A 27316-nucleotide genomic window follows, 5' to 3' on the forward strand; every position below is an offset into this window, starting at 1 on the left:
TTTGAAAAGAGAATTTAGTAGCTAAATATGGCACAGTGTGTTCCGAGGACGGTATATAAATTACAGTTAGGTGAAACAGCTTTGGCTGAGGCAAAACACACCTCAAAACTCATACCTCAGAGACCCTTCGGGGAAAAAACAAAACAAAAAACACCACCCCGCCAGCTCATAAAAAGTATCCCCAGCACGGACTTCCTGCTCCACATTGCCAAGAGAAAAGGGTGATGGATGGTTCCCTCCATGCTGAGGGCAAGGGCGAGGGCTGAAGGAAAGGTGTCGAACCTGGCCTTCCCCAGGCCCCCCGGAGCTGCTCCCCCCCAGCCCCTAGTTCTGGCCCAGAGCTTTGTCTAGGTTATTCTTGATCGTGTCCAGGAAGTCTCCGGTGTTCAGATAGTGCTCGTTCAGCTTCACGCTGCAAGGAGAAGAGAGGCCGTGAGCGCCTGGGAGCAGCCCAGCCACCTCCGGACCCCCAAAAGCCCAGGCAGAAGAGACGCCATCCCAGAGGGGAACTCGCTCCCCCACGGGGAAGGATGGAAAAAGCAGCCTGCCTGGTTGTCCCGGGCCGCCGGCGGCCCTCAGAACCTGGGCTTTATCTCTGAACAAACACGAAGGCCAGAGAGAACGGATGGATCTCTCTGGCCTTGCCCGCCTGCGGCTAAAGTATCAGCATTCAAAGCGTGACCTTCACGGCGCCTCCCTGCATTCGGGCACTTCCTCTTGGTTCTGGGGAGTCTCCTGACACCCCCTCCGGCCCCCTCTCCCCCCAGCACTGCCTGGGCACGCGGTCAGCTCTTTGGATCCTGGACGGCGGCCTTCTTGTTCCCCAGACAGGCCTGCCCAGGCCCAGAGGAAGAGGTCTGACCACCCAGGTTCAAGGAGAGAAGGCTTCCGGCGGCCGCGGTCATTTTTCAGGAGGCGGCACTGGGCGGTCACTTAGAGGCCCGAGTCGTCGCAAGGACTTTGGGATAAAAAAAAAAAAAAAAAAAAGACCTCTCCACCACAAAGGCCATTTTGCCCATCCTGACACGGGTCTGGCACCCTGCTTCGTGCAGGAAGGGGGCCCCCCTCTTGTACAGGAGAGGCCTGTCTGTGTGTCTGTCTCCCTCTGCCCCCGTCCGGAATCCCGGCCGCCAGAGGCCACTTACTGGCTCAGGCCGTGGATGCAGCCCGCGAGATCCTTGGTCATAGCACCGCTCTCTACCGTCTGGACACACACCTTCTCCAGGGTCTGCGCAAACCTGGGGAAGGTCACGGGGGGTTGGCCCTGGGCCCAAGGCTCCAAAGCACTTCTTCCCAGCCCGGAGCCCAGGAGCCAGGAGCCCAGGAGCCCAGGAGCCCAGGCTACCGAAGCCCTCGAGGGCAAACGCAGAAGGGGAAGGCCTGGCCTCCCTCTGCCCCTCTCCAACCTTTACCTTCCTTCTTTAATACCGATTCTGAGACAGAACGGCAAGGGCTAGGCTTGGGGCTGAGTGACGTGGCCACCTCGCCATCCCGAGGCCCTGCTCTTGCCTTGTCCCTCAATGGCTGTTTCCTCAGAATTGGTGGCTGCTGTGGCCCAGAGGCCCAAGAACAGAGTCGGGGGGGCTCTCGCCTATCTCAGGCCTGTGGGACTCTCAGGTGACGGAAACAAGAAAATCGAGGAATTGAGGGAAGCTCTCTATAAGCGGCCAGTACATTGGGTAGTTAAAAGCGATACTAGAGGGCAGCTGAGTGGCTCAGCAGATAGAAAGCCACACCTAGACGGGAGGTCCTGGGTTCAAATGTGGCCTCAGACACTTCCTAGCTGGGTGACCCTGGGCAAGTCACTTAAACTCCCACTGCCTAGCCCTTACGGCTCCCCTGCCTTGGAACCAATATACAGTATTGATTCTACAATAGAAGGTGAGAGGGTTTTTTTTTAAGTGACATTAGCTCAGTGATGCCCAAAGCAGGGCTCCCACCGGGGAGACGAGAAGACAAAGGAGAAGCCCGGCTCAGCACGTGCGCCCTCCCTCCCGCTGCCCCTGCTCCCACCAACCCAGGCTCACTTGATTAAGTCCTGGTTACCGTCCAGCTTTCCTCGGTGCTCTAAGCCTCTGGTCCAGGCAAAGATGCTGGCAATGGGATTGGTGCTAGTGGGTCGGCCCTGGAAAAGGGAACATGTGAGAATTGAACGGTGGAGGAACCCTTCCCTCCAAAAAATCTCTGAACCAAGGACTGGACAGTAGCCTTGGACCAAGGGCTTGATGATAGCTCTGGACAAAAGGCCTGGACCAAGGACTGAACAAAGGGCTGGACGATAGGCCTGGACAAAGGACTAGATGACAGCCCTGGACAAAGGACTAGATGATAACCCTGGACAAAGGACTGGACAATAGGATTGGATAAGAGCCCTGGACAATGGATTGGACAATAGCCCTGGACAAAAGGCAAAGGTCCCAGCACCCTGCTGTGTGGACAAGGATAGGGTACGTCCGGCCTGGGTCCCTGCTGGTGCTCAGAGGCCGCGGGGGCAGGGCCATTCCAGCACGGCTCCCGGAGGAGTCCTTGAGCCCATCTCAAACCACACTCACCTTCTGGTGCTCTCGGTAATGGCGGGTGACAGTTCCGTGGGCTGCCTCTGCCTCAATGGTCTTTCCATCGGGGCAGACCAGCACTGAGGTCATCAGGCCAAGGGAACCGAAGCCTACAGAGAGAAGGAAATGGCCTTCTTTCAGCAACCAGCTACCCCTTCTTCCCTTCTGGTCCCACTGACCACCCTGGCAGAGCTCCTTTTCCCTCGGGTAACCATCCCCAGGTCCAGGTCAGAAACCAGCCCTGATACCTGACTACAGGTTGGAGTCCACAAGGGCAGGGCCGGGATCCCACCTAAATTTTGTTCTATGGCTCTCCTGGGGCCTTCCAGTCCCGGGACCAGACTAGGTGCCTAATCAATGTTGACCGAACAATAAGGGTGTGTCCATTTAGGGTGCCAACAGACCATCGGCATGGCACTCCTTGTTCTGGCATTATCCTATAATAAGATTATCTCAAAATGCTTACTTGTATTCCATATGCTTACTCCAGTCTGTATGCTTACACCACTTTTTTTATTAAAAAAAAATTTTTTTAATTTGAAATTTAAATCAATTATTCAAATTATCAATTTATCTAAATTATCAAATTAATTAAAATTAAAAATTTATTTTAAAAATGTATTGCTATCTTTTGCTTTTTTATATCACCAAAATTTCCATCTCCCTTAAGCCATCCCTTAAAAGAAATAACATTTCTAAGAGGAAAAAAAAAAATCAGTAAAACTGATCAGTACATCTAAAAAGTCTATAAATATTAGCCATGTACCATGCCTGTAGACCTCCCACTTCCACAAAGGAGCAGGGCTGTAATATCTTCATATGTCTACTTTGGAGTCATATTTTTGTTCTCTATTACTTTCTAACATTCCCTTTTTGTTTTATTACTCCACAACTTATTCTTTTAAAAACCTTTCCCTTCCATCTTAGAGTCAATACTATGTATTAGTTCCAAGACAGAAGAGCGGTAAAGGCTGGGCAATGGGGGTGAAGTGACTTGCCCAGGGTCACATAGTGAGGAAGTATCTGAGGCCACATTTGAACCCAGAACCTCCTGTTTCTAGGCCTGGCTCTCCATCTAGTGAGTTACCTCACTACCACCACCCCACAACTTCTTCTTCTTCTTCTTCTTTTTTAAACCTTTAACTTCTGTGTATTGGTTCATAGGTGGAAGAGTGGTAAGGGTGGGCAATGGGGATCAAGTGACTTGCCCAGGGTCACATAGCTGGTCACACATTTGAACCTAGGACCTCTTGTCTCTAGGCCTGACTCTCAATCCACTGACCTACCCAGCTGCACCCCCCACAACTTCTTAATCCTTCCTTCAGGCCCCATGCTTCCTCCTTCCTTCCTACCCACTAAGATTCCATCAATCCTGCCTCCAGCTCTTCAAATCCAAAGTTGTTCATGAATCCCAGCTGTGTGACCCTGGGCAAGTCACTTGACCCCCATTGCCCACCCTTACCACTCTTCCACCTATGAGACAATACACCGAAAGTTAAGGGTTAAAAAAAAAAAAAAAAAAGTTGTTCATGAATCACCAGAGGCAGAGCTGGAGGACTGAATACAGCCTCAGGAGGAGGAGGATCACTAAAGGCAACTTCGAAAGAAAAAAGGGGCAGCCAGTGGACACTACCTAGCTGTCCTTGTGACCCTGGGCAAGTCACCTAGCACCAATAGCCCAGCCTTTACTGCTCTTCTGTCTTGGAACAGATACTTAGAATCAATGCCAAGACAAAAGGGAAGGGTTATTTCAAAAAAGAAAACAAAATAATCAGGCTGAACACTATCACAAATGGCCAGAAAATGACTGGCTCCGATCCAGATCCTCTATGGTACTGGGTGGCCAATAAGGAACGCCTCTCCTTCCTAGGCGGTCCATTTAACTAAAGGACTCTGAAGCAACTATTAAAGAGAGCATAGGTGGGCCCTGGGGATATTGAGGGGAAAAAAACAAAACAAACTCCTGCCCTTAAGGAGTTTATATTCTACCCAAACACAGAAAAGTAAATAAAAGGTCTTAGGAGAGGAGAAGGGAAAGATTAGGAAAGGGTTCCCTTAGAACAGAAGTTCTTAATCTGGTGCTGGTGAATTTTGGTTTTATTGATTAACCCTTCCTTTCTGTCCCAGGAACAACCCAAAGATGGAAGGCTGAGGACTAAGTGAAAGCAAGGTGAAGTTGACTTGCCCAGGGTCACACAGCTAGGAAGTGTCCCAGGTCACACTTGAACTCCTGGCCTGGGGCTCTCTCCACAGAGCTAGCAGCTACCCTCCCCAAACTTTCTTTTTAAATTTTTTCTAAAGTTACATGATTCATGTTGTCTCCCTCCCCTCATCCCTTCCCCATTCCAGAGTTGATGAGCAATTCTCCTGGGTTATACACATACAACTACTCGAAGCCATTTCCATATTAATATCCATATTATTTGTAAAAGAGAAATCCTTTAAAACCAAAACCCTAAATCACATACCTATATAAACAAGTGATAAATCACGTTTTCTTCTGGATTCATGAACTTTAAAAATATATATCTATATATAGACCATTGCATTTTAACATAAATGTAAATTTATATTGATTATTTTATATATTTACTTTTTAATGTAAAATTAGAGTTAAATTTTTATTTTAATGTTTTGTTTCATTATAATTTATTTAAATAAATTATTACTACTTTAATAAATTTAACTTCTTTGACTATTTAAAAAAATTTTTTTAATTAAAAAAAAAAACTTTTTTTAAACCCTTAACTTCTGTGTATTGGCTACTAGGGAGAAGAGTTGTAAAGGTGGGCAATGGGGGTCAAGTGACTTGCCCAGGGTCACATAGCTGGTCACACATTTGAACCTAGGACCTCTTGTCTCTAGGCCAGACTCTCAATCCACTGAGCTACCCAGCTGCCCTCTGACTATTTTTTATATATAATATTTAATCTATTAAAAAAATTTTTTTTAAACCCTTGTACTTCGGTGTATTGTCTCATAGGTGGAAGATTGGTAAGGGTGGGCAATGGGGGTCAAGTGACTTGCCCAAGGTCACACAGCTGGAAGTGTCCGAGGCCGGACTTGAACCTAGGACCTCCCGTCTCTAGGCCTGACTCTCACTCCACTGAGCTACCCAGCTGCCCCTCTATTTAAATTTAATACGCATTTGACTTTATGCATTTGAGAACCTCACTTAGAGAAGGGGTCCAGGGGCTTCACCAGACTGGCAAAAGGGGCCAGAACACCAAAAAGCTTAAGAAGCCGTGTCTTAGAAAGCGCCCTTTGAGCGGAGTGTAGAAGGAAGCCGAGGATCTAAGAGGCAGAGGGGAGGGGGAAGTGAGCAGAAAGGCGAGGATGGGGGCAGAGCAGGCTATGGCAGATGGAATGCCAAGAGAAGGACCCAGCTAAGAGCCCCCTTGCCTGGAAGGTCAGAGAGATAAAGGGCAGCAGCACAAAGGTGACCTAGAAAGGGAAGGCGGAGCCAGCCAAGAGGGGTTTCAGTGCCAGGTACAGGGTAACTGGACTTGGCGCCCTCCCCTCCTCTCCCTCGCTGATGCCCCACAGCGGCACGGCCCTGGGAGAAGCCCGGTTTTGTGATGTAACCTCCGACGTACCCTGGGCTAGAATATCGGACTGCACGTCACCGTCGTAATTCTTGCAGGCCCAGACGAAACCCCCGTTAGACTTGAGGACTTGGGCTACCATGTCGTCGATGAGCCGGTGTTCGTACCAAATCTTGTTCTTGTCAAAATCTGTCTTGTAGTGCCTGTGGAGGCAGAATGTCTGTCACTGGGAAGGGAAGGTGGCAATCTGGGAAGAAACCAGTGCGCCCGGGGCTCAGCGTCCAAAGAGGGGAAACGCAGCAAGTAAAACGGCATCCTGGCCTGATCCTGGGGTCATCGGAGAGCCCCCGAGCCAGGAGACTTAGAGGGGAGCTGCGGCCCTTGTTTGAAAGGGAGCTAATGAGAAGGATGGAGACAAAGAACCCTGAAGATGCCTCAGAGGAGCAATTACTTGTCGAAGATCTCCTGGAAGATGTCTTTGAAGCGACCGTCGTAGACCTTGAGGATGGTGTTCTTGGTGCTCAGGTAGAGCGGCCACTTCTTCTGGATGGCGTACTGGAAGCAGCTGTGTGCAAACCCCGAGATGGACTGCAAGGACAAAGATAAGACCCTCAGCTAGGGCTTCTGGGCAGACAGCAGAACCCTACCAGCCCACGAATTCCCTTTTCCCCGAGGGCCCAAGCCAACTGGACAGTCATGATTAGAAGCCAAGATTCTGGACATCTGAGAACCATGATTTATCTCATTTCCAGGTGATCAGAGGACAAGCAATAGCAACTCCCCTTCATGTCCCATCCATCGCTATCACCTAAAAGCAGATTATGATACAGAGATCTTGACTTTCTAGGTCAGGTTTACTGTAGGAAGAATACAATCTTGGGTTCCATATACTCAGAGTCTCTCTCAGTCTATGGTCAAGAAAGACCAAACCTACAGATCTGCCTGGGAAGCAATATGGTCAGAGAATCAGGATTCACCTCCTGTATCTGATGTTTACTCCCTAAATGACCTTAGTCTAGTAACTTAACGTCTCTAGGCCTCAATTTCCTCATCTGTAAAATGGAAGGAAAGAGGCAAGCAGGGCCCCAAAGACAGGAAAGCAAGGAGAAAAGCTTGGGAGGGTGTTCACCGCAAGAAATGACTCTTACCTCATCGGTGTTGTACATGCCCATGCCCACACCTCCAGCAGGGAAGTTGTAGACTTCCCATTCCTTTGCACCACTGCCATCTTTGGGAGTGAACACCATCTTGAAAGTGCCTGCCTTGTCTACCACAAAGTCGGTGGCCTTGTACTAGAGAAGGAAAGGCAGAACTGAGTTACCTGAGCACCAAGAAGAGAAAGCCTCCTATTGGGCTCATCCAACGTCCACTCTCCCCTGTACGCTCACCTGGTCACCATGTGCGTGCCTGCCAATCGTGATGGGTTTTGTCCAACCCGGAACAAGGCGAGGGATATTCTTGCAGATGATAGGTTCCCTGAATACTGTTCCCCCTAAAATGTTTCTGATTGTCCCATTGGGGCTTTTCCACATCTTCTTTAGCTTGAATTCTGTAGAAAAAGCCAAAGTAAACAGCTGGAAGATTGTGTCCATGGGAGACCAACCAATCCTGCCTAATGCTTTCTAGCCAAAACCGATTTAGACAAACCTAGCTAGCAGGAAGGCCCTAAGTAGTTTGTGTCATAAAGAATGAGACTATAGGGGCAGCTGGGTAGCTCAGTGGAGTGAGAGTCAGGCCTAGAGACAGGAGGTCCTAGGTTCAAACCCGGCCTCAGCTACTTCCCAGCCGTGTGACCCTGGGCAAGTCACTTGACTCCCATTGCCCACCCTTACCAATCTTCCACCTATGAGACAATACTCCGAAGTACAAGGGTTTAAAAAAAAAAGTGAAAAAAAAAAAAAGAATGAGACTATAAATGTAGAGCTGGAAAGGACCTGAAGAATCATCAGATCCACCTATACTCTTTCTCATACCCCATATGACATATGAGGCTCTTATTAGCCACTAGGCAACTTCCTGGAATCACGGGCAAGGAAGGAAGAAGTCTATCTTGGGCAGAAGAAGCATATGGGAAAAATAAGTGGGTAGAGATATATAAGGCAATGGATTAGATGGAAAGGAAACAAATCGAGTCAAGTCAAGAGTGGAATGTACATATAACAACTCTGATGGGGGATTCTGCAAACATTCTGAAATTCTCATGTTCATAAAAGTGTAGCATTTTATGGAACCCTGGAAAATATCCTTAAGGCCTGAGGGGTGCAGTCATGAGGATATGGCTTCAATAAGAAAAAAGATCAAGCAGTCAGAATAGTCAACTGTTGCCTTATTGGTTCTGTTAATTCAACCAGAAATGAATAAGATATTTACCAAGAACAATAAAATATGGCTTTTACATTTAGATACCCTCCCCCCACCTCTCTCATACACACACACACACACACACACACACACACACACACACACACACTATTAATCTAGACAGAGATTTAATTCATCAAGGAACATTTATCAAGCACCTGTCCTTTACTAGACACTAGGAGATACAAAGGAGCCAGTGAAGTAAGTGGCTCTGTGGCTAGGGCCTGGAGTCAAGAAGACCCAAGTTCAAATCTGGCCTTAGACACTTACTAGCTGTGTGACTCTGGGCAAGCTATTTAATCTCTGTTTGCCTTAATCCGCTGGAGAAGGACATGGCAAACCCCTCCAGTATCTTTACCAAGAAAAGCCCATGGACTTTAAGTAAAGTCCATGGGGTCATGAAGAATCAGACATAACTGAACAACAAAAGGGGATACCAAGATAAAAATGAAACAATTCCTACTCTCAGGGAACCTCTAGGAGAGGAGCCAGCAGCATCTATGAGCAGATCCAGAGTATATACCAAATCAATACATGATAGATAGGGAGGGAGCACTCTAAAAGGTCACCATGAGTAAGCAAAACAGGCCAGCGAACACCGGAGCCCTAGCAAGCAGCTGGATAATAAAAGGCTGGACCATTTTATGATGATGGCTATTATTATCACTGATCCTAAATATAAACAGTGTGATCGGATGGGAAGTCAGAAGGCCAGCCCTCTAGTCCTGGCTTGGCCACTATCTGGCCGTAAGCAAGTCCCCCTTTCTGCACGTCAGTTTCCTCACCAGACTTGATATTCCACAAAGGTCCTGACCAACCATAAATTTCTTTTTTAAATGCATTTCCAGAAAGATCAAATGACGTCTTCTTTTTATGGAATAGTTAGTCTGGTAAAAGGCTGCTCCTCCACACCCCCTATCACCACCACTGGATAGGGGATGCTTCCAGTGAAGTCAACTCACTTAGAGTCACTTTCTAAAAGCACTTGGATGTCCGCCATCTTCCTAAAGTGCAGATCTGGCAAAGGTCATTCCTTTGCCCAAGCGTCAGTGGTTCCTAGTCACCTCTAGGATAAAAGACTCTACTGTTTGGCTTTGAAAGCCCTTAACAATTCAGCCTCTGGATGTTCTATATGTTTTTAGCCAAATGGGACTACCAAATGCTTAAATCAATAAAATAGAGAAAAAGCAGACCAATGAAATGGTCATGCAACTAAAAAAACTAGAAAACGAACAAATTAAAAATCCCCTGTTAAAAGACTAAATTGGAAATCCTATCCCTATTTGATGTTTACTCCCTTCTCATCTCCTCCAAGTAGAATTCTTAGTTTTCCTTTCTTTCTTTCTTTTTTTAAACCCTTACCATCTGTCTTAGAATCTCAGTTCCAAAACAGAAGGCCTGTAAGGGCAAGGCAATTGGGATTAATTGACTTGCCTGGGGTCACAGAGCTAGGAAGTCTGAGACCAGATCTGAACCCAAGACCTCCCATCTCCAGCCCTGGCATTCTTTCTATTCAATGAGCCACCTAATGGGTCCAGTTCTTAGCTTCTTTCAAATCTCAGCTCAAGAGCCATTTCTCAGAGGACAACTATTTTGATCTCCTTGGACTCCCAGGAAATCATTTGTTTTTATTTTATATTTTATATTATTTTGTAGAGTGACCATTGAGACCCCAGGCTTTAAAACATGCAAATCTGAAATCTGAGTATGCCCCAAAGGCTGAGATGACACAGGCCAGTTCTCCCATTATTCATTTAGCCTATATTTGCTTTTCTGAGTATAAACTATTTCCCTTCAAGAGAATCTAATTGGGGCAGGTAGATGGGTCAGTGGAGTTCAGGAAGACCTGGGTTCAGATCTGGCCTCCTATATTTCCTAGTTGTGTGACCTTGGGCAAGTTACTTAACCCAGTGTACCTAGCCCTTGCCCTTCTGTCCCAGAGTTGTTCTTGGCACAAAAAGGAAAGGTTTTAAAAAATATATAATCCCCTTGGCTGCTTCTTTTTTGTCTTCAGATATATAGCAAAAACACAATGTAGAGCACTCCCTAAGCATGTTTAATAAAACATAATATTTTAAATATTTAAAATTAGCAAAATAAAATACTGAATGAACAAAAAATCTGATACTTGCAATCACTATAACGGTATTGTTATAACTACTTTACATACAAGAAAATGGAGCATGAGAGGAATGAAATACCTTACGTACAGTCACATAGAGGAATAAGTCACCGAATCAGGTCTGGTGCGCCTTGCCTGCAGCGTCACCCACGGGCCCCACATCAGGCCAGAGCCGTGGTACCCACACGCAGACATGCGTGAAACTTACATACCTTCCACCCGGGCTTCGTCTGGAGTGATGGTGGCACACTTGACAGCCACGCTGTACTTCTGAGTAGCCAGGGCCGAGTCTATGGTGACCTGGTCATCCGTCTGGTCACGGTGTGGGAGCCCCAGGTCAAAGTACTTGAGCTGCACGTCCACGTGGGGTAGGATGAGCTGGCCAAGAAAGAGACAGTCATCCACTCAGGCAAAGAAAGGGCCCGTGCACAGGGAGTCAAGGAGAATATGCATTCAATTTGCAAAAGAAATTGCATTTAGTGTGACCCTGAGCAGGTCACTTAACCCCCATTGCCTAGCCCTTACCACTTTTCTGCCTTAGAACCAATACACAGTATTGATTCTAAGGATTATTTTTTTTTAATTGAATTTAGATTGTGTCAGAAGTAAGGAGAAAGGGTAACTAGGGTGCTCAGGGGATTGACAGCCAGGCTTAGAGACGAGAGGTCCTAGGTTCAAATCTGGCCACAATACTTCCTAGCTATGTGCTCCTGGGCAAGTCACTTAATTCCTGTTGCCCAGCCCTCACTGCTCTTCTGCCCTGGAACTAACACACAGTATTGATTCTAAGATGGAAAGTAAGAGTTTCAAAAAAAGAACATAGTATTGATTCTAAGACAGAAGGTATGGGTTTACTGGGGGAAAAAAAATAGTAATCATCCAGGATATGGAACACTGCATATATACTGTCAGACTCTGTTAATGTATTGATTAGCTTCACTGAACTGGTTTTCCCCCTTCTTTTTTTTAAAAATTATTTTATAAGAGGTTACTCCCAGAGTGAGTTGTATAGCCAGATGTGTAACCAAACAAGAAAATGACTCAAAAATAAAATGTAAAAAGAAGGGGCAGCTGGGTAGCTCAGTGGATTGAGAACCAGGCCTAGAGATGGGAGGTCCTAGGTTCAAACCTGGCCTCAGCCACTTCCCAGCTGTGTGACCCTGGGCAAGTCACTTGACCCCCATTGCCCACCCTTACCACTCTTCCACCTATGAGACAATACACCGAAGTACAAGGGTTTAAAAAAAAAAAAAAGAAAATGTAAAAAGAAAAAAATTCTAAATAATAGTCTGATAATCTGCCGTATTCAGAAGGGTACTTGAATGTTAGAAAATAAGGCGTGGAATCCCGCCCTGGGCTAACAAAGCCAAACTCATTAGGCAACCTATAGATGACCCTCTCTTTTGACTGGGTTAACCTTTTCTGAATAAAACCTTTCAGAAAAGGGAGGGATACATTTGAAAATGAAAGTGACAAAATCAAAATTTATCATTAATTATTTTTTGTTGGCATTAGCCCTTGGGGCAGGGAATAAAAGAACAACTATCCATTCAAAGGAAATAGGACAGTGCCATCATGGAAGTCAGTCCGGAGCAGAAAGGGCCGAGTATTTGGATGGTCAGCACTGTGACTGCTCACTGATGATGGGGACTTCACTGCAGTCATGGCCTATTCACCAAACTGGGCATTAACATGGTAAAATGGAAATATCACTGGTTCTGGGGTCATAGGACCTGGATTCAGAACCTCCCTGGGATGCTAACTACTTGTGTAACCTCAAACAGGTCACTTTACTTCCCGTGGCCTCAGTTTCTTTCTTTGTCTATAAAATGTGGGGGTTGGCCTAGATGACTCTGTGCTCCACACCACATCTTGCCTCTTCTTAAATGTAGCCCCTGCAAACTCCAGAAAAGCCTCCAAAAAGGCATTGTGGGTGTGGATGGCCAGGATTTCCCCAAAGCTGGGGGAGGAGGAGGCAGCTGGGTAGCTCAGTGGATTGAGAGTCAGGCCTAGAGATGGAAGGTCCTGGGTTCAAATCCAGCCTCAGACACTTCCCAGCTGTGTGACCCTGGGCAAGTCACTTGACCCCCATTGCCCACCCTTACCACTCTTCTGCCTTGGAGCCAATACACAGAAGTTAAGGGTTTAAAAAAAAAAAAAAGTACCAAAGCTGGGGGCTGGGGTGGGGATATACAAAGGCTGGCCCCTCCGAACAGCTTTACGTACAGGCCCAGGAATGGACAATGTGCCTGTCCTTTAAGAACCAGGATACTAAAGGCCAGAGAGGCGCTTCATTAGGAGGCAGCTCCTGGGGGAGGCCCTTGTGGGCACAGCAGGGGAGAAGAGATGGGATTGGCACTGGCAGGAGCACTCACCCCAACATGGCTGAGGAACTTATTATTATTAGCTGGTGTTATTGTTGTTGTTGCTGCTATTGTTGTTATTGTTATAATCATTATTATTGTTGCTCTTATCGTTATCATTGTTATTATAGTTATCACTGATTTTTTTTTAAACCTTTACCTTGAAGTCAACACTGTGTATTGGCTCCAAGGCAAGAAGAGTGGCAAGGGCTGGGCAATGGGGGTCAAGTGACTTGCCCAGGGTCACACAGCTGGGAAGTGCCTGAGGCCATCATTGATGTTTTAGCTGTTATTATTGTCATTGATATTTTATTATTATCATTGTTGTTATCATTGTTATCATTTTTATGGTTATTGTTTTTATCGTTATTGTCATTGATATTTTTGTCATTGTTATCATTATTATTGCTATAATTGTTATCATTACTATCATTGTCAGGTCATTTATATTGTTATTACTGATGCTGCTGTTGTTACTGTTATTGTTATTGCTGTTGTATCATTGTTATTGTTATAGTTATCATTGTTGTCATTTTAATAGTTTTTGTTATGAATATTATCATTGTTATCATTGGTGGTTGTTGTTGTTGTTATTATTATTGTTATGCCATTCAGTGGCATGGTGGAGAGAGGACTAGAACTTTTAAGTTCCAGTCTAGCCTCAGATGCTTACTAGCTGTGTGACCTTGGGCAAGTAGCTTAGCCTCTTTGGGCTTCCATTTCTTCATCTGTAAAACTAGGGGGGAAAATTAAAAATTCAAAGTTCCCATTCATCTTAAATATATATTCCTACGATAGAAAATAATTTTACTTGGCCTCATGATTTTATACTCTCTTCATTCTTTTTCCTCCATCCTTACTATTCTCTGTCTCACTTAGTTTCTTCATCTAGAATGGGAATAATAAGAGCATCCACCTGCTAGGGTTGTTGTGAGGCCCAAATAACATAATTTAAAAAAAAAAAACTTATCTTCTATCTTAGAATCGATGCTAAGTACTAGTTCCAAATTAAAGAGAGGTAATGGATAGGCAATGAGGGTTAAGTGACTTGCCCAGGGTCACACGGCTAGGAAGCGTCTAAAGCCAGCTTTGAACCCAGGACCTCCTGACTCTAGGCCTGGCAAGTTAAGATACATTTTTTAAGCATTTAACATAGTGCCTAGGACATAGTAAAATCTATATACATGTTAGCTATTATTATTAATATTGTTGGGTTGTTTTTTTAATTCCAACTAACTAGAAGTACTAAGATACAGTGCTAAAGTACAACTATCTAGAGACAGGAGGGACAGAGGATTTGTCTTCCAAGACTATGGAAGTGAATTTTATTTTTTTTTTAAACTGGGAAGGGAGAAGGCATGGGGCTGAATAGGGTAACTCAGTGCTTGATCTAGTCCCACATTTGTGGGTCTAAATTCTCGGAAGGCAAAGAACTATAAAGAAGAGCTACCTTTTCTTTGATGAACTGCCAGATGATGCGTGTCATCTCATCTCCATCCATCTCCACCACAGGCTTGTCGACCTTGATCCGTTTGTGTGCATCTAGAATCAAATCACACACACAGTCAAGTGCACTGTCCCTGGGAGATAGAACTGAGACCTCCTTCTTTAAAAAATAAATAACCAAAAAAACCCTCTTACCTTCTGGCTTGGAACCAATACTGTGTATTGGTTCCAAAGCAGAAGAGTGATAAGGGGTCAACATTTGTAGGTTAAATGACTTGCCCAGAGTAAAACAGCTAGAAGTATCTGAGGCCAAATTTGAACCCAGGACCACCTGTCTCCAGGCCTGGCTCTCTATCCACTGAGTCTCCTAGCTGCCCACCCCCACCCTCACCCCGACCCTGACTCCTCTCTCCTTCTCTTTCTCTTTTCTCCTCCCTCTCCCTCTCCCTCCCTCTCTCTCCCTCTCTCTCTCCCCCAAACTCTCCCCTTGCTATCAGACTTGTCCAGGGTTTCTGAGAGTAACAGCAACCTGGAGGTTGGCAAAGAACCTTCCTTGAAGTCACCCTGAGAAGTCATTGCAAATGTAAGTGATCTCAGTTTGGGTCCAAATTTGTGATTTCATGATCTATGTAGGAAATTCCTAGGGAATTTTTCCCAATGGAGAGCAGCAACTGTTCTACAATTTCTGGTCTTAGAGCATAGCTGGGAACAGGGAGATGAAGTGACTCCAGTATATGTCAGAAGCAAAACTGGAACACAAGTCTTCCTGATTTTAAGCTTTGGCTCACTATAACCACCATCCCATGTTCCCTCTTTGTCTTCATTTTAGGGCTGAGGAAAATGACTCAAAGAGTGATCTGTCTGTGCTTACATGGTCTTCAAACTTAAATTTCTATTGCATATCTCCTGCCTCCAAACCTAGTGCTCTCTCCACGACACCACGTTGCCTTTTAAGAGACAGATGGTGGAGGGCCAGCAAGGTGGTTCAGTTAATAGAGCACCAGGCCCAGAGTCAGAAGAACCTGGATTCAAATCTGGCCTCAGACCCTTCCTAGCTATGTGACCCTGGACAAGTCATTTAACCTCCATTGCTTAGCCTTTACCACTCTTCTGCCCTGGAACCAATACACAGTATCAATTCTAAGGTGGAAGGTAAGGGTTTAAGGGAGAAAAAAAAAGAAGCAGTTGGTGATGTAGTTGATAGAGCTCAGGTGCTCAGGAAGACCTAAGTTCAAATGTAGTCTCACACCATCTGTGTAACCCTAGGCAACATACTTAACTGTTTGTCTCAGTTTATTCTACTATAAAATCAAGATAATAATGCATCTCCCTTGCATGGCTGTTGTGAGGAACACATGAGAAAATATTTTGTATAAGTACTTAGCACAGTGCCTGGCACATAATGAGTTTAATATAAATGCTTATTCCCTTCCCTTTCAAGTATGTGCCTCTTCCTCTCTTCCGTGCCCCCCACCCCATTCTTTCTCTTTCTTTCTGTCTCTTTCCCCTCCTCTCTCTGTCTCCCCCTCTGTTCTTTTTCTCCTTTCTCTTCTTCTCTCTCACCCTCTTTCTCTCTATTCTTCTTTCCCTCCCTCTCTCTTCCTCTCTATTCTTCTCTCACACACACACACCTGCATAGACACTTTTCAAACCCCAACTTTACAAAGGAAGCTCTCTGAATAGAAGTTTTTTTTACTTAAAATGAATTTCCTTGAAGATTAAGAGTTTCCCCAAAATTCTGACAAGTAGCTCACAATGTCATAGACCTCTGTGGCCTTGGTGAGTATTTCTGATGACCCTGAGGGATCACTACCTATTGGGATAGGACATGCCTCCACCCTAGTAATTAGGCTCAGGCTGGCCACTACCCCCAAGACAGGCACCTGAAGAGAAAAAAGCTGTAGGCCTGCCAGAAGGAAGAGTCCTGGGGGGGGGGGGAATGCTCCCTGCTGTGATGGGGAAGTAGACTTGTCAGTCAACATAGGAACAAAATCCTACAGAGGCTGTCTGGAGATGGGGCAGCATGGCCCAGGATACCATTGCAGAAGAGAAAGGGAAGTGAATTCCCAGAGAACCGAGTCGGTGCTCTGGCCAGGGCAGGGGGAATCTGAGCCCTGAAGTGCCCAAAGGAAGCAGGCTTGTCCCATGGAGCCATCTGCCTAGCATTACGAAAAGTGGTCCACGAAAAACCCTTCACACATAGCAGAGCAGAAAGAAGTTCAGAAGGGGAGATAGACAAGCGGCACCATTTTCTTACTACTGTGTTAAATTTAATAATACACATTATTTTTTTTAAACCCTTACCTTCTGTCTTAGAATTGATACTAAGTATTGATTCCAAGGCAGAAGATTGCTAAGGACTAAGCAATGGGGGTTAAGTGACTTGTCCAAGGTCACACAACTTAGAAAATCTAAAATCAGGAGGTAGCTGGGTGACTCAGTGGATGAAGAGCCAGGCCCAGAGATGGGAGGTTCTGGGTTCAAATATGGCCTCAGACACTTCCTAGCTGTGCAACCCTGGGCAAGTCACTTAACCCCCATTGATTAGTTCTTCTGCCTTGGAACCAATACACAGTAAGGGTGTTTTTTAAAAAAAGTGTCTAAGGTCAAATCCAAACCCAGGTCTTCCCAGTTCCAGCCTTGGCACTTTTCACTGTGCTACCTAGCTGCCCTGTTAATATACTCTTTTAAAAACCAAGCACACCTATATGCAATGATATGAGTATTCTCTTACAAATATGAACACGGCAATATTTTGCATGATAATAACATCTGGGGCTAAAAGACTACATACAGCTAGAAAGGGTCTGGGGGCACATTTGAACCCAGGATCTCCCATTCTCCAGGTCTGGCTCTCTGATCCACCAAGCCACCTAGTCATCCCTTCTATCAGATGTGCTTTTAAAAAATCATCCCTAGCAGCTATTTCAGATGTAATCCCATCCTATCCTTTTTGAAATGTTCATATATGCTGATGTTTATTTAAGTTTGTGATAAAAAAAGGCAATTTATAAAAACATTTTTTAAAAGTAGACCACTTATTGAAAAAAATGACTAAAGTTGATTAAAGAGAAATTTGGTAAAGCCAGTGTCCACCTGGTGAAAGACAGGAGTACAGTTTAGGAAGATTATCCCAAACAAGCTTGAGCAAACAAACAGGTTGGCTTTGGTTGGTACCACTTAACTGAGAACATGCGAGCATCCCTGACTAACAACCTGAAGAGAAAGTGAAGATGGCGCTGTGGTGGGACGAGGGGGAGGCTCGGGGTCCTATCTAGGCATTTCCTAGCTGGGGGGACGAGTCACCAACCCATCTCATCTGTTTAAAACAATAACATATGCCACCTTTTGACGCTCTTAGGAGGAAAGAATAAACCTTAAATCACTACAGAAATGGGAACTATTATTGTCGCAAACAAAAGGCAAAACATGCTATAAATATTTTACTCCTTTGTTTAAAAAAAGCAGAAGACTGACTTGGAGACTATTTCTTCAGACTCTCCAGCCCTGTGGTTCTACCCACGACCTAAGAATGATGCTTAAAATGTCTCTACACAGATTGGAGGTTCTTAATTTGGGTCTTTGAATTTAAAAAAAATTTTTTTAAATAACTTATTTCAAAATAATTTGAAACGCAAATTACTGAGGCAGCTAGATGGTTCAGTGGATAGAATCCTGCGCCCAGAGTTCAAATATGAACTCAGACACTCCTGGGCAAGACATTTAACCTCTGTTTGCCTTACCTCTGAAGAAGGAAATGGCAAACCATTCCAGTATCTTTGCCAAGAAAATCCCATAGACAGCATGGGGACATGAAGAGTTGAACATAACTAAATGACACAAAATAAGTGGTTTTCTGTGTAATCTCATGTATTTTGTTTTATTTTATTTCAAAGCATAAGGACAAAGGCTAGACAAATGAGATCAAAGTGACTTGCTTAGGGTCATACAGCTAGGAAGTATCTGGGGCAAGATTTGAACCCAGGTCCTCCCAGCTCTAGACCCAGTGCTCTATCCACTGTGCCCCTATTTTATGCATTTAAAATCGTTATTCTGAGAAGGGGTCCATATGCCTCACCAGTTTGCCAAAGGGATCTGTAACATAATCCCTGACCTAGAGCTATCATTTTCTTTTCTTTTCTTTTTAAAACCCTTACCCCCAAAGAACCCAGCCTTTGGGACAAAAACCCAACTATTTGACAAAAACTGCTGGGAAAATTGGAAAACAATATGGGAGAGATCGAGTCTAGATAAACATCTCACATCCTATATCAAGATAAACTCAGAATGGGTGAATGACTTGAATATAAAGAAGGAAACTATAAGTAAACTAGGTGAGCACAGACTAGTATACCTGTCAGATCTCTGGGAAAGAAAAAATTTTAAAACCAAGCAAGAGCTAGAAAAAATTACAAAATGTAAAATAAAAATTTTAACTACATTAAACTAAAAAGGTTTTGTACAAACAAAACCAATGCTAACAACATTAGAAGGGAAGCAACAAATTGGGAAAAAATCTTTATAACAAAAGACTCAAACAAAGGTCTAATTACTCAAATATACAAGGAACTAAATCAATTGTACAAAAAAATCAAGCCATCCCCAATCAATAAACGGGCAAGGGACATGAATAGGAAATTTCCAGATAAAGAAATCAAAACTATCAATAAGCACATGAGAAAATATTCTAAATCTCTAATAATTAGAGAAATGCAAATCAAAACAACTCTGAGGTATCACCTCACACCTAGCAGACTTTGGGACATCAATGCATTGCTGGCGGAATTGTGAATTGATCCAACCATTCTGGATGGCAATTTGGAACTATGCTCAAAGGGCTTTAAAAGAATGTCTGCCTTTTGATCCAGCCATAGCACTGCTTGGTTTATACCTCAAAGAGATAATAAGGAAGAAGACTTGTACAAAAATATTTATAGCCGCGCTCTTTGTGGTGGCAAAAAATTGGAAAATGAGAGAACATCCTTCGATTGGGGAATGGCTGAACAAATTGTGGTATCTCTTGGTATACTATTGCACTCAGAGGAATAAAGAACTGGAGGAATTCCATGTGAACTGGAACGACCTCCAGGAACTGATGCAGAGTGAAAGGAGAACCAGGAGAACATTGTACACAGAGACTGACACACTGTGGTACAATTGAACATAATGGACTTCTCTACTAGCAGCAATGCAAGGATCCAGAGCAAGGGTGAGGGACTTATGAGAAAGAAAACTAGCCACATTCAGAGGAAGAACTGTGGGAGGAGAAACAGAGGAAAAACAACTACTTGAACACATGGGCTGATGGGGTTATTATTGGGGATGTAGACACTAAACAATAACCCTAGTCCAACTATCAATAATATGGAATTAGGTCTTAATCAATGATACATGTAAAACTCAGTGGAATTGTGCATCAGCTAAGGGAGGTTAGGGGGGTTTAGGGAGAGGGAAAGAACATGAAACATGTAACCATGGGAAAATATTCAAAATAAAAATATGTATATGTATATGTATTGGTTCCAAGGCAGAAGAGCAGTAAGGGCTAGGCAATGGGGGTTAAGTGACTTGCCCAGGGTCACATAGCTAGGAAGTATCTGAGGCCAGATTTGAACCCAGGACCTCCTGTCTCTAGGTCTGGCTCTGTATCCACTGAGCCACCCAAATGTCCCCTATTATTTCTCCTAACCCTTCTTGATGCCACATCTACATAGAAACCATTGAGGAACCATAGCAAGACTTTTAAAGATACTAGAGGTCATGTAATCATAAAGTTTCTTTTTCCTTGTGATCAATAATTTAAAAAATAACAAAAATAGCTAAATAAATTCCCATATCTGCCAGGTCCAAAAATGTTTATCATTCTGTGCTTTCGGTTATCACATCTCTGAGAGAAGGTGGGCAGCATTCTATGTCATCTGTTCTTTGGTATCATGGTTGATCATGGCACTGTTTAGAATTCTTTATTCTTTCAAAATCATTTTGATTTGCATTTCTCTAATTATGAGAGATTTAGAACACTTTTTCATGTGTTTATTGACAGTTTTGATTTCTTTATCTGAAAACTGCCTATTCATGTCCCTCGCCCACTTATCAATTGGGGGACTTGATTTTTTGTACAATTAATTTAGCTTCTTGTAGATTTGAGAAATTGGACCTTTGTCAGAGGTTTTTGTTATAAAGATTTTCCCCCAATTTGTTGTTTTCCTTCTAATTTTGGTTCCATTGGTTTTGTTTGTACAAAACCTTTTTAATTTAATGTAATCAAAATTATTCATTTTACATTTTGTAATATTTTCTCTCTTGCTTCTTTCAAAATCATTTTTATGCTATTATAAAAATAAAATAATTAACAATAATAATATAAAAATGCAATATTGTAACAAAGTAATTATAAAAATAATAAATGTAAAAAAGAATATTGTAATAATAAAGTAACTGTAACAACAATAATATAAAAATACGTTGTTGTAAATAATAAAGTATGATAAATGTTGTTCTGCTGGCTTCACTCTGCATCAATTCATACCAGTCTTCCCAGGTTTCTCTGAAACGTTTCTTCCTTTTTTTCTTAATAGCCTTCCGTTACATTTCTAAACTATAATTTGTTCAGCCATTCCCCGACGGATGGGCACTCCCTTAGAATCAAATCCTTTGTGAGTACAGAAAGAGATGCTCTATTTTTTATAGAAATCAGACCTTTTCTTCTTTCTTTGGTAATCACAGAATATTAAAGCTGGACAGATTCTTTGAGATCCCCTAGTTCAACCCTCTGATTACACAGAAGAGAAGAGAGAGGTCCCAAATGGCCCATCCACTTGCCCATACTATCCCAGCCAAGATGAGAATCCAGGTCCCAGCCTTACCTGTTCTTTCATTTTTTATAAGTTCACTTCTGAGTTAATTTGACAGTGGCAAATCAAAAACAAAACTTCTATCCTCCTCCCTCAAAAAAAGCATCAGCTCCCACTTGAAAACTCCTCTGTTGCAGAGAGTCACCATCAGACATGACACAGAGGTTTCAGACTCTGGCTGAGCGCCAGTCATTCAGCAAACGTGGGCGCTAGTCACAATAACTGTTATGGCTAAGGGCCCTGCAGAGGGAGACGAGTACCCGCCACAAAGGGATAATGACCCGTCCCTGCCCCTATGTCAGAGTTCTTAGGCTCAAAACAGCCCACACACCAAAGCTCAAAGCAAAAGGTTATCCAGAGGACCTAGAAGGGTTTTGCCTTCTGTGCTTATGTTGCCCAATCCGTGAAATGGGCAGAAATCGTTGCCCTCTCACCTCATGGAGATTTATTAGGAACAAATGAGAGGAAACTGAGGACAGGAGGAGGACGATTCGGGCCGTGCAGGGGATTCTAAATTCAAGGGGAGAGAGGCATCCTGATCTCTAGACAGGGCATTGCGTAAGCACTGCCATCTTCTTGGAAAGTGTCTAGGATAAAATTACCTAAGTGGGAAAGAACTTGGAAAATGAGAGCCAAGACAGGCTTCAGCCAGCTAAGACATTTTTCCCTCCTAATCCAGTCCAAGCCTCTCAGCACCCAGGGAAACCTAAAGTTTCCAAAATCCATTCTTCTTCCCAAGCCAAAGGTTCAGGGTCAAAGCAAGGTGGATTGGAGGTAGGTGCTTCCTATCCCGTCTAAATAGACTTTGCCAGCTCATCTACAAGAACAAAGCTGGACCTTGAGAAAAGAACCATTGGGCTGGGGGAGAGGGAAATCAATACAATCCTCTTTTACCCTTATGTGGATGCTGAGGAAGCATCCCAGCATGCAGAGATTTGAATAAAGGGTCAGGAAGAGAGATAAAGTTGGGGAAACATATAGAAACTTTGGGTTCTGGGAATTCTGGGGAAAGGACAGACAGGGCTTCAAAGGACTCAAAGGACTCAGTTTCTAAGCGAACACACGTTCAGGTGGCTTTTTCCCCTTTCTTTTTATTGATACAATTTTTAAAAATCTATTTAATTAATTAATTTAGAATATTCATAAATTACTTTTGAAAGTTCTGGTATATCCAAGCAAGCTAGGCTGCTCACTGGGATAGAGTCAGGCCTGGAGATGGGTTCCAATCTGACCTCAGATACTTTCTAGCTGTGAGACCCGGGGCAAGTCATTTAACCCCAACTGCCTAGCCCTTACTGCTCTTCTTCCTTGGAACTGATACTTAATATTGATTTTAAGTCAGAAGGTAAGGGTTTTAAAAAGAAAATAGGTGATTTAAAAACAAAGATATCAATAAAAATATTTTTTTCCAATTTCCAATTCCTAATGACAAAATTTCAAAGAAGAAAATGAGTACTGAATCAATGAACTCAAACTCCAGACCACGGAAAGGTAGCTATCCTCCCACTCCTTACCCAAGAGGAAATCTATGCAGAGGCGTCTTCACTGAAGATGGGGAGAGACTGTCATTCCCTCTGCCTCCAACCTCTCCCCTCTCCCATCTATCCTCTATATAGCTGCAATATGTTGATATTCTTAAAGCAAAACCCTGATCAGGTCAGATTTTCTACCATTCATTTTATACTAATCACTTTTTAAAACAATGAGCAGTATTAGGAAAAATGAGGCTTGAATAAAATGAAGTGTGTAGTGAATTATGGTTTTGAATCATTATTTTCAAAAAGAAAGCAAACAGCACTTAGGTAAGGGTATCCCTCTTGCTTTCAGGATAAAACACAAACTCAAGGAGAAAATAGCACTATCTATCTATCTATCTATTGCTATATATAATTTTAAGGTTTGCAAAGTGCTTTACAAAAATGAAATCATTTTATTCTCACAATAACCCAAGGAAATAGGTGCAATCATTAGCATCCCCATTTAAAAGTGAGAAAACTAAGTGACTTGCCCAAGGTGACACAGTTAGGAAATGTTTGAGAGTACATGTGAACTTGAGTCTTCCAGCCTTTAAGCCTAGTGATCTATAATCACTGTGCCACCAAGTAAACCTTTTAAAGCATTTAACCCCTTCCCAATTGAACTCTAGCTTAGTTTAATTTTTTTACATTACTTCCCTTCAAACACATTAGGCTTCAGCCAAATTGTTTTCCCAGCTGTTCTCTATATATGGAATTCCATCTCCCATCCAGGCTGTCCCTAGTGTCTGCAATTTGCTCCATCCTCACATTTACCACTTAATATCCTTAGCTCTCTTCAAGTCTCAAATCATGTACCACCTCCTACAAGAGGCTTTAAAAATTCTCCGGTGGCTGGTTTATTTTCTACTTTGTAAAGTATCTATATTTACTTTTCTATGTATATCCCCACCCCACCAGAATGTAATATGTACTTTAAAAGGCCAAGGACAATTTGGTTTTGTCTTTGTAACCTTCCCCACCTACCACCTTGCAGGACATATACAGGCTCCTAATAAATGATTGGGAGCATGGCCCCAAAAAGAAATGTAAGACACATTCTTCCCATACCTTTTCAAAGGCAAGAGATCCACAACTATGTAACACTGCACTTAAGTTTAGATTTTTAAAAAATGTATTAACTGATTTGGCTAATTGCTTTTACTCCTTTTTTCCCCCCTTTTAAAAACAGTTAAACAAGATGGCTTTTTTGGGAGGAAAGAGGGAGAAATTTAGATGCTGTACAAACAAAATATATCAGTAAAAATGTAGTTTTAAAAAAATGTTTCATGAATAAAATGAATGAATTGTCCCTATTCTGAGATCACTTTCCTCCCAGAAATTTCTTGTTCACAAAGAGACCGCTTTAAACAAGTGATGAAGCAACAACTGTCTTTATCTGTTGGATACAATCCAAAAGGGAGAAATCAGCTCGGAACTCAGGTGAGGGGTGGGCCCTAAATGTTTAGCCAATCTCTCTGAACCCATATGAAGAACTCCTCTTCTTAAGCCATATCTCTGATCATTGTGATAGGAGAAGCCTGGAAGCCAGAAGGGGCCCTGAAAAGTAGGGGCAGGATAAGAAAATAAGGAATCCTAGGGAAAACAACTGCTAGAGACAGTTCTATGTATCTAAGTTTAAGCTGAACTATTCCCCTTTCTTCCAGAGGGAATTATCTAAATTTAGCAGAAAAGTCTCAAACAGCAGTTCTGGGATATATAAGGCCTATTTTGTTGTAGTACTAGAAAGAAGCAACACTATGATCACTCAGCAAATAAATAATAAAGTCACATCAAGAAGAAAGATGAATGCTTGAATCTTATGTAGAACTCTTTTAGCCACAATGAAACAGATACCCAGCAGAAGAGGATATTCTGCTAACAGGCCACCTTTGCCCCAAGTCTAATTTAACTGCTTTTGTCAAATACCTGGAAGAATGTAAGATACTGGGTCACCAAAACTGGATATTGCCAATAAGAAAACTATTTCTAGATCTTCCTTATCTTTTCTCTCATCTAACTCAGGGGATAAACTAGGGGATAAACCCCAAGACAGCCTGGTAGAAAGGATGCTCCTTGAAGATAGAGACTATAATTTGCATCTCAGAAACCCCTGGAGATAGGATTGCCTTACAGCTCTTGAACTGATAAGACAGAAGGTAAGAATTTAAAGAAAAAAATTAGAAGAATGGAAAGGTAGAAAAGGCCAGGTTGTGAAGGTCTTCAAAATCCAGAGAATTTTCTATTTCTTCCTATAGCCAATAAAAAAAGCCACGAGGGTTTATTGAGTGGTAGGGGCATGTTAGCCATCATAGACTTTGGCAGCTTGTCGTCTGACTTTAGAACGTGAGGCTCATTTTACCCAGCCCTTAAGAAAGTAGAATTCTCCCCATTCCACTAGATTTGATCAAGGGTAGTGTCAGGACACTTTTTGTTTGAGGAGGGCAAGTTGAAGACCTTGTGGGATGGTCAGGATGGAGTCCTGATGCGGGAATGTCCTTTTCTCCTTTCTAGTTGAGAGATTAGAAATCTCACCCAAAGCACTAGGAATTCTGGTCAGCAGTTGGGCCACACAGTTAAACATTACCTCTTCTCTCCAGGTAGGGCCTAATTCATATGCCTTGCCCCTTCTGACTCACAGTCCAGTGGTCAATGGCTAAATTGGGGTCAGGAATTTCCTGAACACAGGAGCCAAAGAGCCCCTAACCTGTTCCTTTTACCACTTCCCCTACTGGGGCCCAGGAAAGTGCAAGGGAAATTTAGATTCAGTCGGATGCTTCTTTGAGCCTCATTTTCTGGTGATGGAGAGGGTGAGGCTGGGAGAGAGGGGAAGGTAAAAGAAGTTCACAACTGTCTTTTAGAGCTCAGGCCTACTCTTCCCTCTTCCCTGTCCTTACTTCTGACTGAAGAGTTCTGCTGGGACTAGGAGAACGATTTCCAAGAAAGTAGGCACTAGGACAGGCTGCCAGTGTCCCATGGCCCATTCAAATACATTTCTAATAACAGCTGACATTCTTAGAGGGAGCCAGTGGCCTGGGCTTTGGGTGTGTGTGGTAAGGGACAGAGGAGGGAGAATCACAGAGGAGAAAGAAAGGAAGGGTTAAGGAGGAAAGTGTTGGGGCAAACAGCAAGAGTAAAAAATTTCAGGAAAAGAAAAGGGATGGTTGGCCGCTAGAAAGGGAGAAAATGAGAGCTGAGAAGGCCAGAAAAGAAATCTTTTCCCAGTTTTATATAGTATAATTTTTAAACAAAAGAAAAAAAACACCCCACCTTCCTGTAGCCTGGGCCTGAAACAGCTGACGTGGGCCTAAATTCTGCTCTCCTAGGGGAAGAGGGAGAAGCCTGCAAACTGTAGAGGAAACAGGCAGAGAGGGCTCCCTGGCAGCCTTTGTCTGTGTGGCAGCTGAGCTGTTCCCTCCATCCTTCCAGCTGCTGAGAAGGACCCTGGGCTTCTGCCTGCAGCTACTTCCCTTCTGATCCGAGTCCCCCTTTCCAGAATGAGGGGGCCACGTTCCCTGCGGTGCTCAAGCATCTCGGGAGGGCACAGCAAACATTAGCCTTCGTGTGCCCCGGGGGGAGATCCCTGGATCCTAATTTTAACCCTGGGAGTCATCTAGCTGAACCCTTTCATTTTACAGATGAGAAAACAGCCCCAGAGCTAACTGAAACAGGTCAGAGAAGACAAGAGCAGAATTCGAACCCAATTCCTAACTCTAAAATATGGGATCCCTTCCACTGCACCATTCAGCCTGTGTGTCTCCCCAGGAACACGCGGAACTAGACGTCGTGGAGAAAGGGGAAGGGGGTGTTTAAGAGAGAGAACAAGAGTGACCCCATGGAAGAAGGTGGGTGGAAGGGGTAAGAAGGAAGCAAGAGTGACCCTGGCACTAACAGCCTGAACTAGGGGCCACCAGTTGCTGCTGCCCTTCAAGTTCCCACCCGCTGTGTTTTCCAGCAAGGTTATAGAGAACAGAAGGGAGGAGAAATGGGGGGTGAGGAGTAGAGAGCAAAACTCCATAAAGCTTTACAGTCTCTGCGTCTAAGGTTCTCTCCCATTCCACCCATCCATCCGCCACGTCCGCGGCCAGAAAGAAGGCTCAGGGACAAGCCCCAGCGGCCCCTTCAGCCCTCGCGCCCACCCAGCGGGCGCGATGTGTGCCCGCGGTCTTCCAACTGTACTCTCCCCAACCCTCCCACGTGGTGCGCTTTAAGACCCGCAGACCCTCCCTCTGGAACCCGCCACGTCCCCGAGCTAAGCAAGCCCCCGCTGCAACCCAACCCAGGGCCCTACGTGGCCCCGGGTTCAGGGAACGCCGGCTCAGCCACTCACAGTTGCGCCGTGGCTGCCCTCCTTGCAGGCATAGGGCTGCCGGGGCCAAGGCCCCTGGGGCTCTGCCCAGGACCGAAGCGGAGGTTCTGCCTAGGGAGCTCACAGCCCGCAGGTAACCAGCCATCCCGAAGAGCACAGAAAAGAAGAGAGGACTGAGGAGGGGGAGGGGGATTCGCGCAAGCTGGAACGGGGCTGGGGGCGCCCCGGGCTGGGAGCAGAGGTGGGA

At 44.1% G+C, this 27316-nt stretch overlaps 1 protein-coding gene across 1 annotated transcript; it reads right to left on the reverse strand.

Moving 5' to 3' along the window:
- On the reverse strand, nucleotides 1–27309 carry IDH2 (isocitrate dehydrogenase (NADP(+)) 2). The gene is made up of 11 exons (XM_044665451.1): nucleotides 27091–27309; nucleotides 14397–14488; nucleotides 10796–10961; nucleotides 7489–7649; nucleotides 7249–7392; nucleotides 6552–6688; nucleotides 6152–6303; nucleotides 2553–2665; nucleotides 2028–2125; nucleotides 1146–1238; nucleotides 1–412 (listed from the first exon to the last, which is right to left on the reverse strand). The coding sequence occupies exons 1-11, from the start codon at nucleotides 27212–27214 to the stop codon at nucleotides 325–327; spliced, it is 1368 nt and encodes a 455-aa protein (XP_044521386.1). The 5' UTR covers nucleotides 27215–27309; the 3' UTR covers nucleotides 1–324.
- Between the last annotated feature and the right edge of the window lie 7 nt (nucleotides 27310–27316).

Source organism: Gracilinanus agilis, chromosome 2, assembly GCF_016433145.1.
Source record: "Gracilinanus agilis isolate LMUSP501 chromosome 2, AgileGrace, whole genome shotgun sequence".
Classification (NCBI taxonomy): domain Eukaryota; kingdom Metazoa; phylum Chordata; class Mammalia; order Didelphimorphia; family Didelphidae; genus Gracilinanus; species Gracilinanus agilis.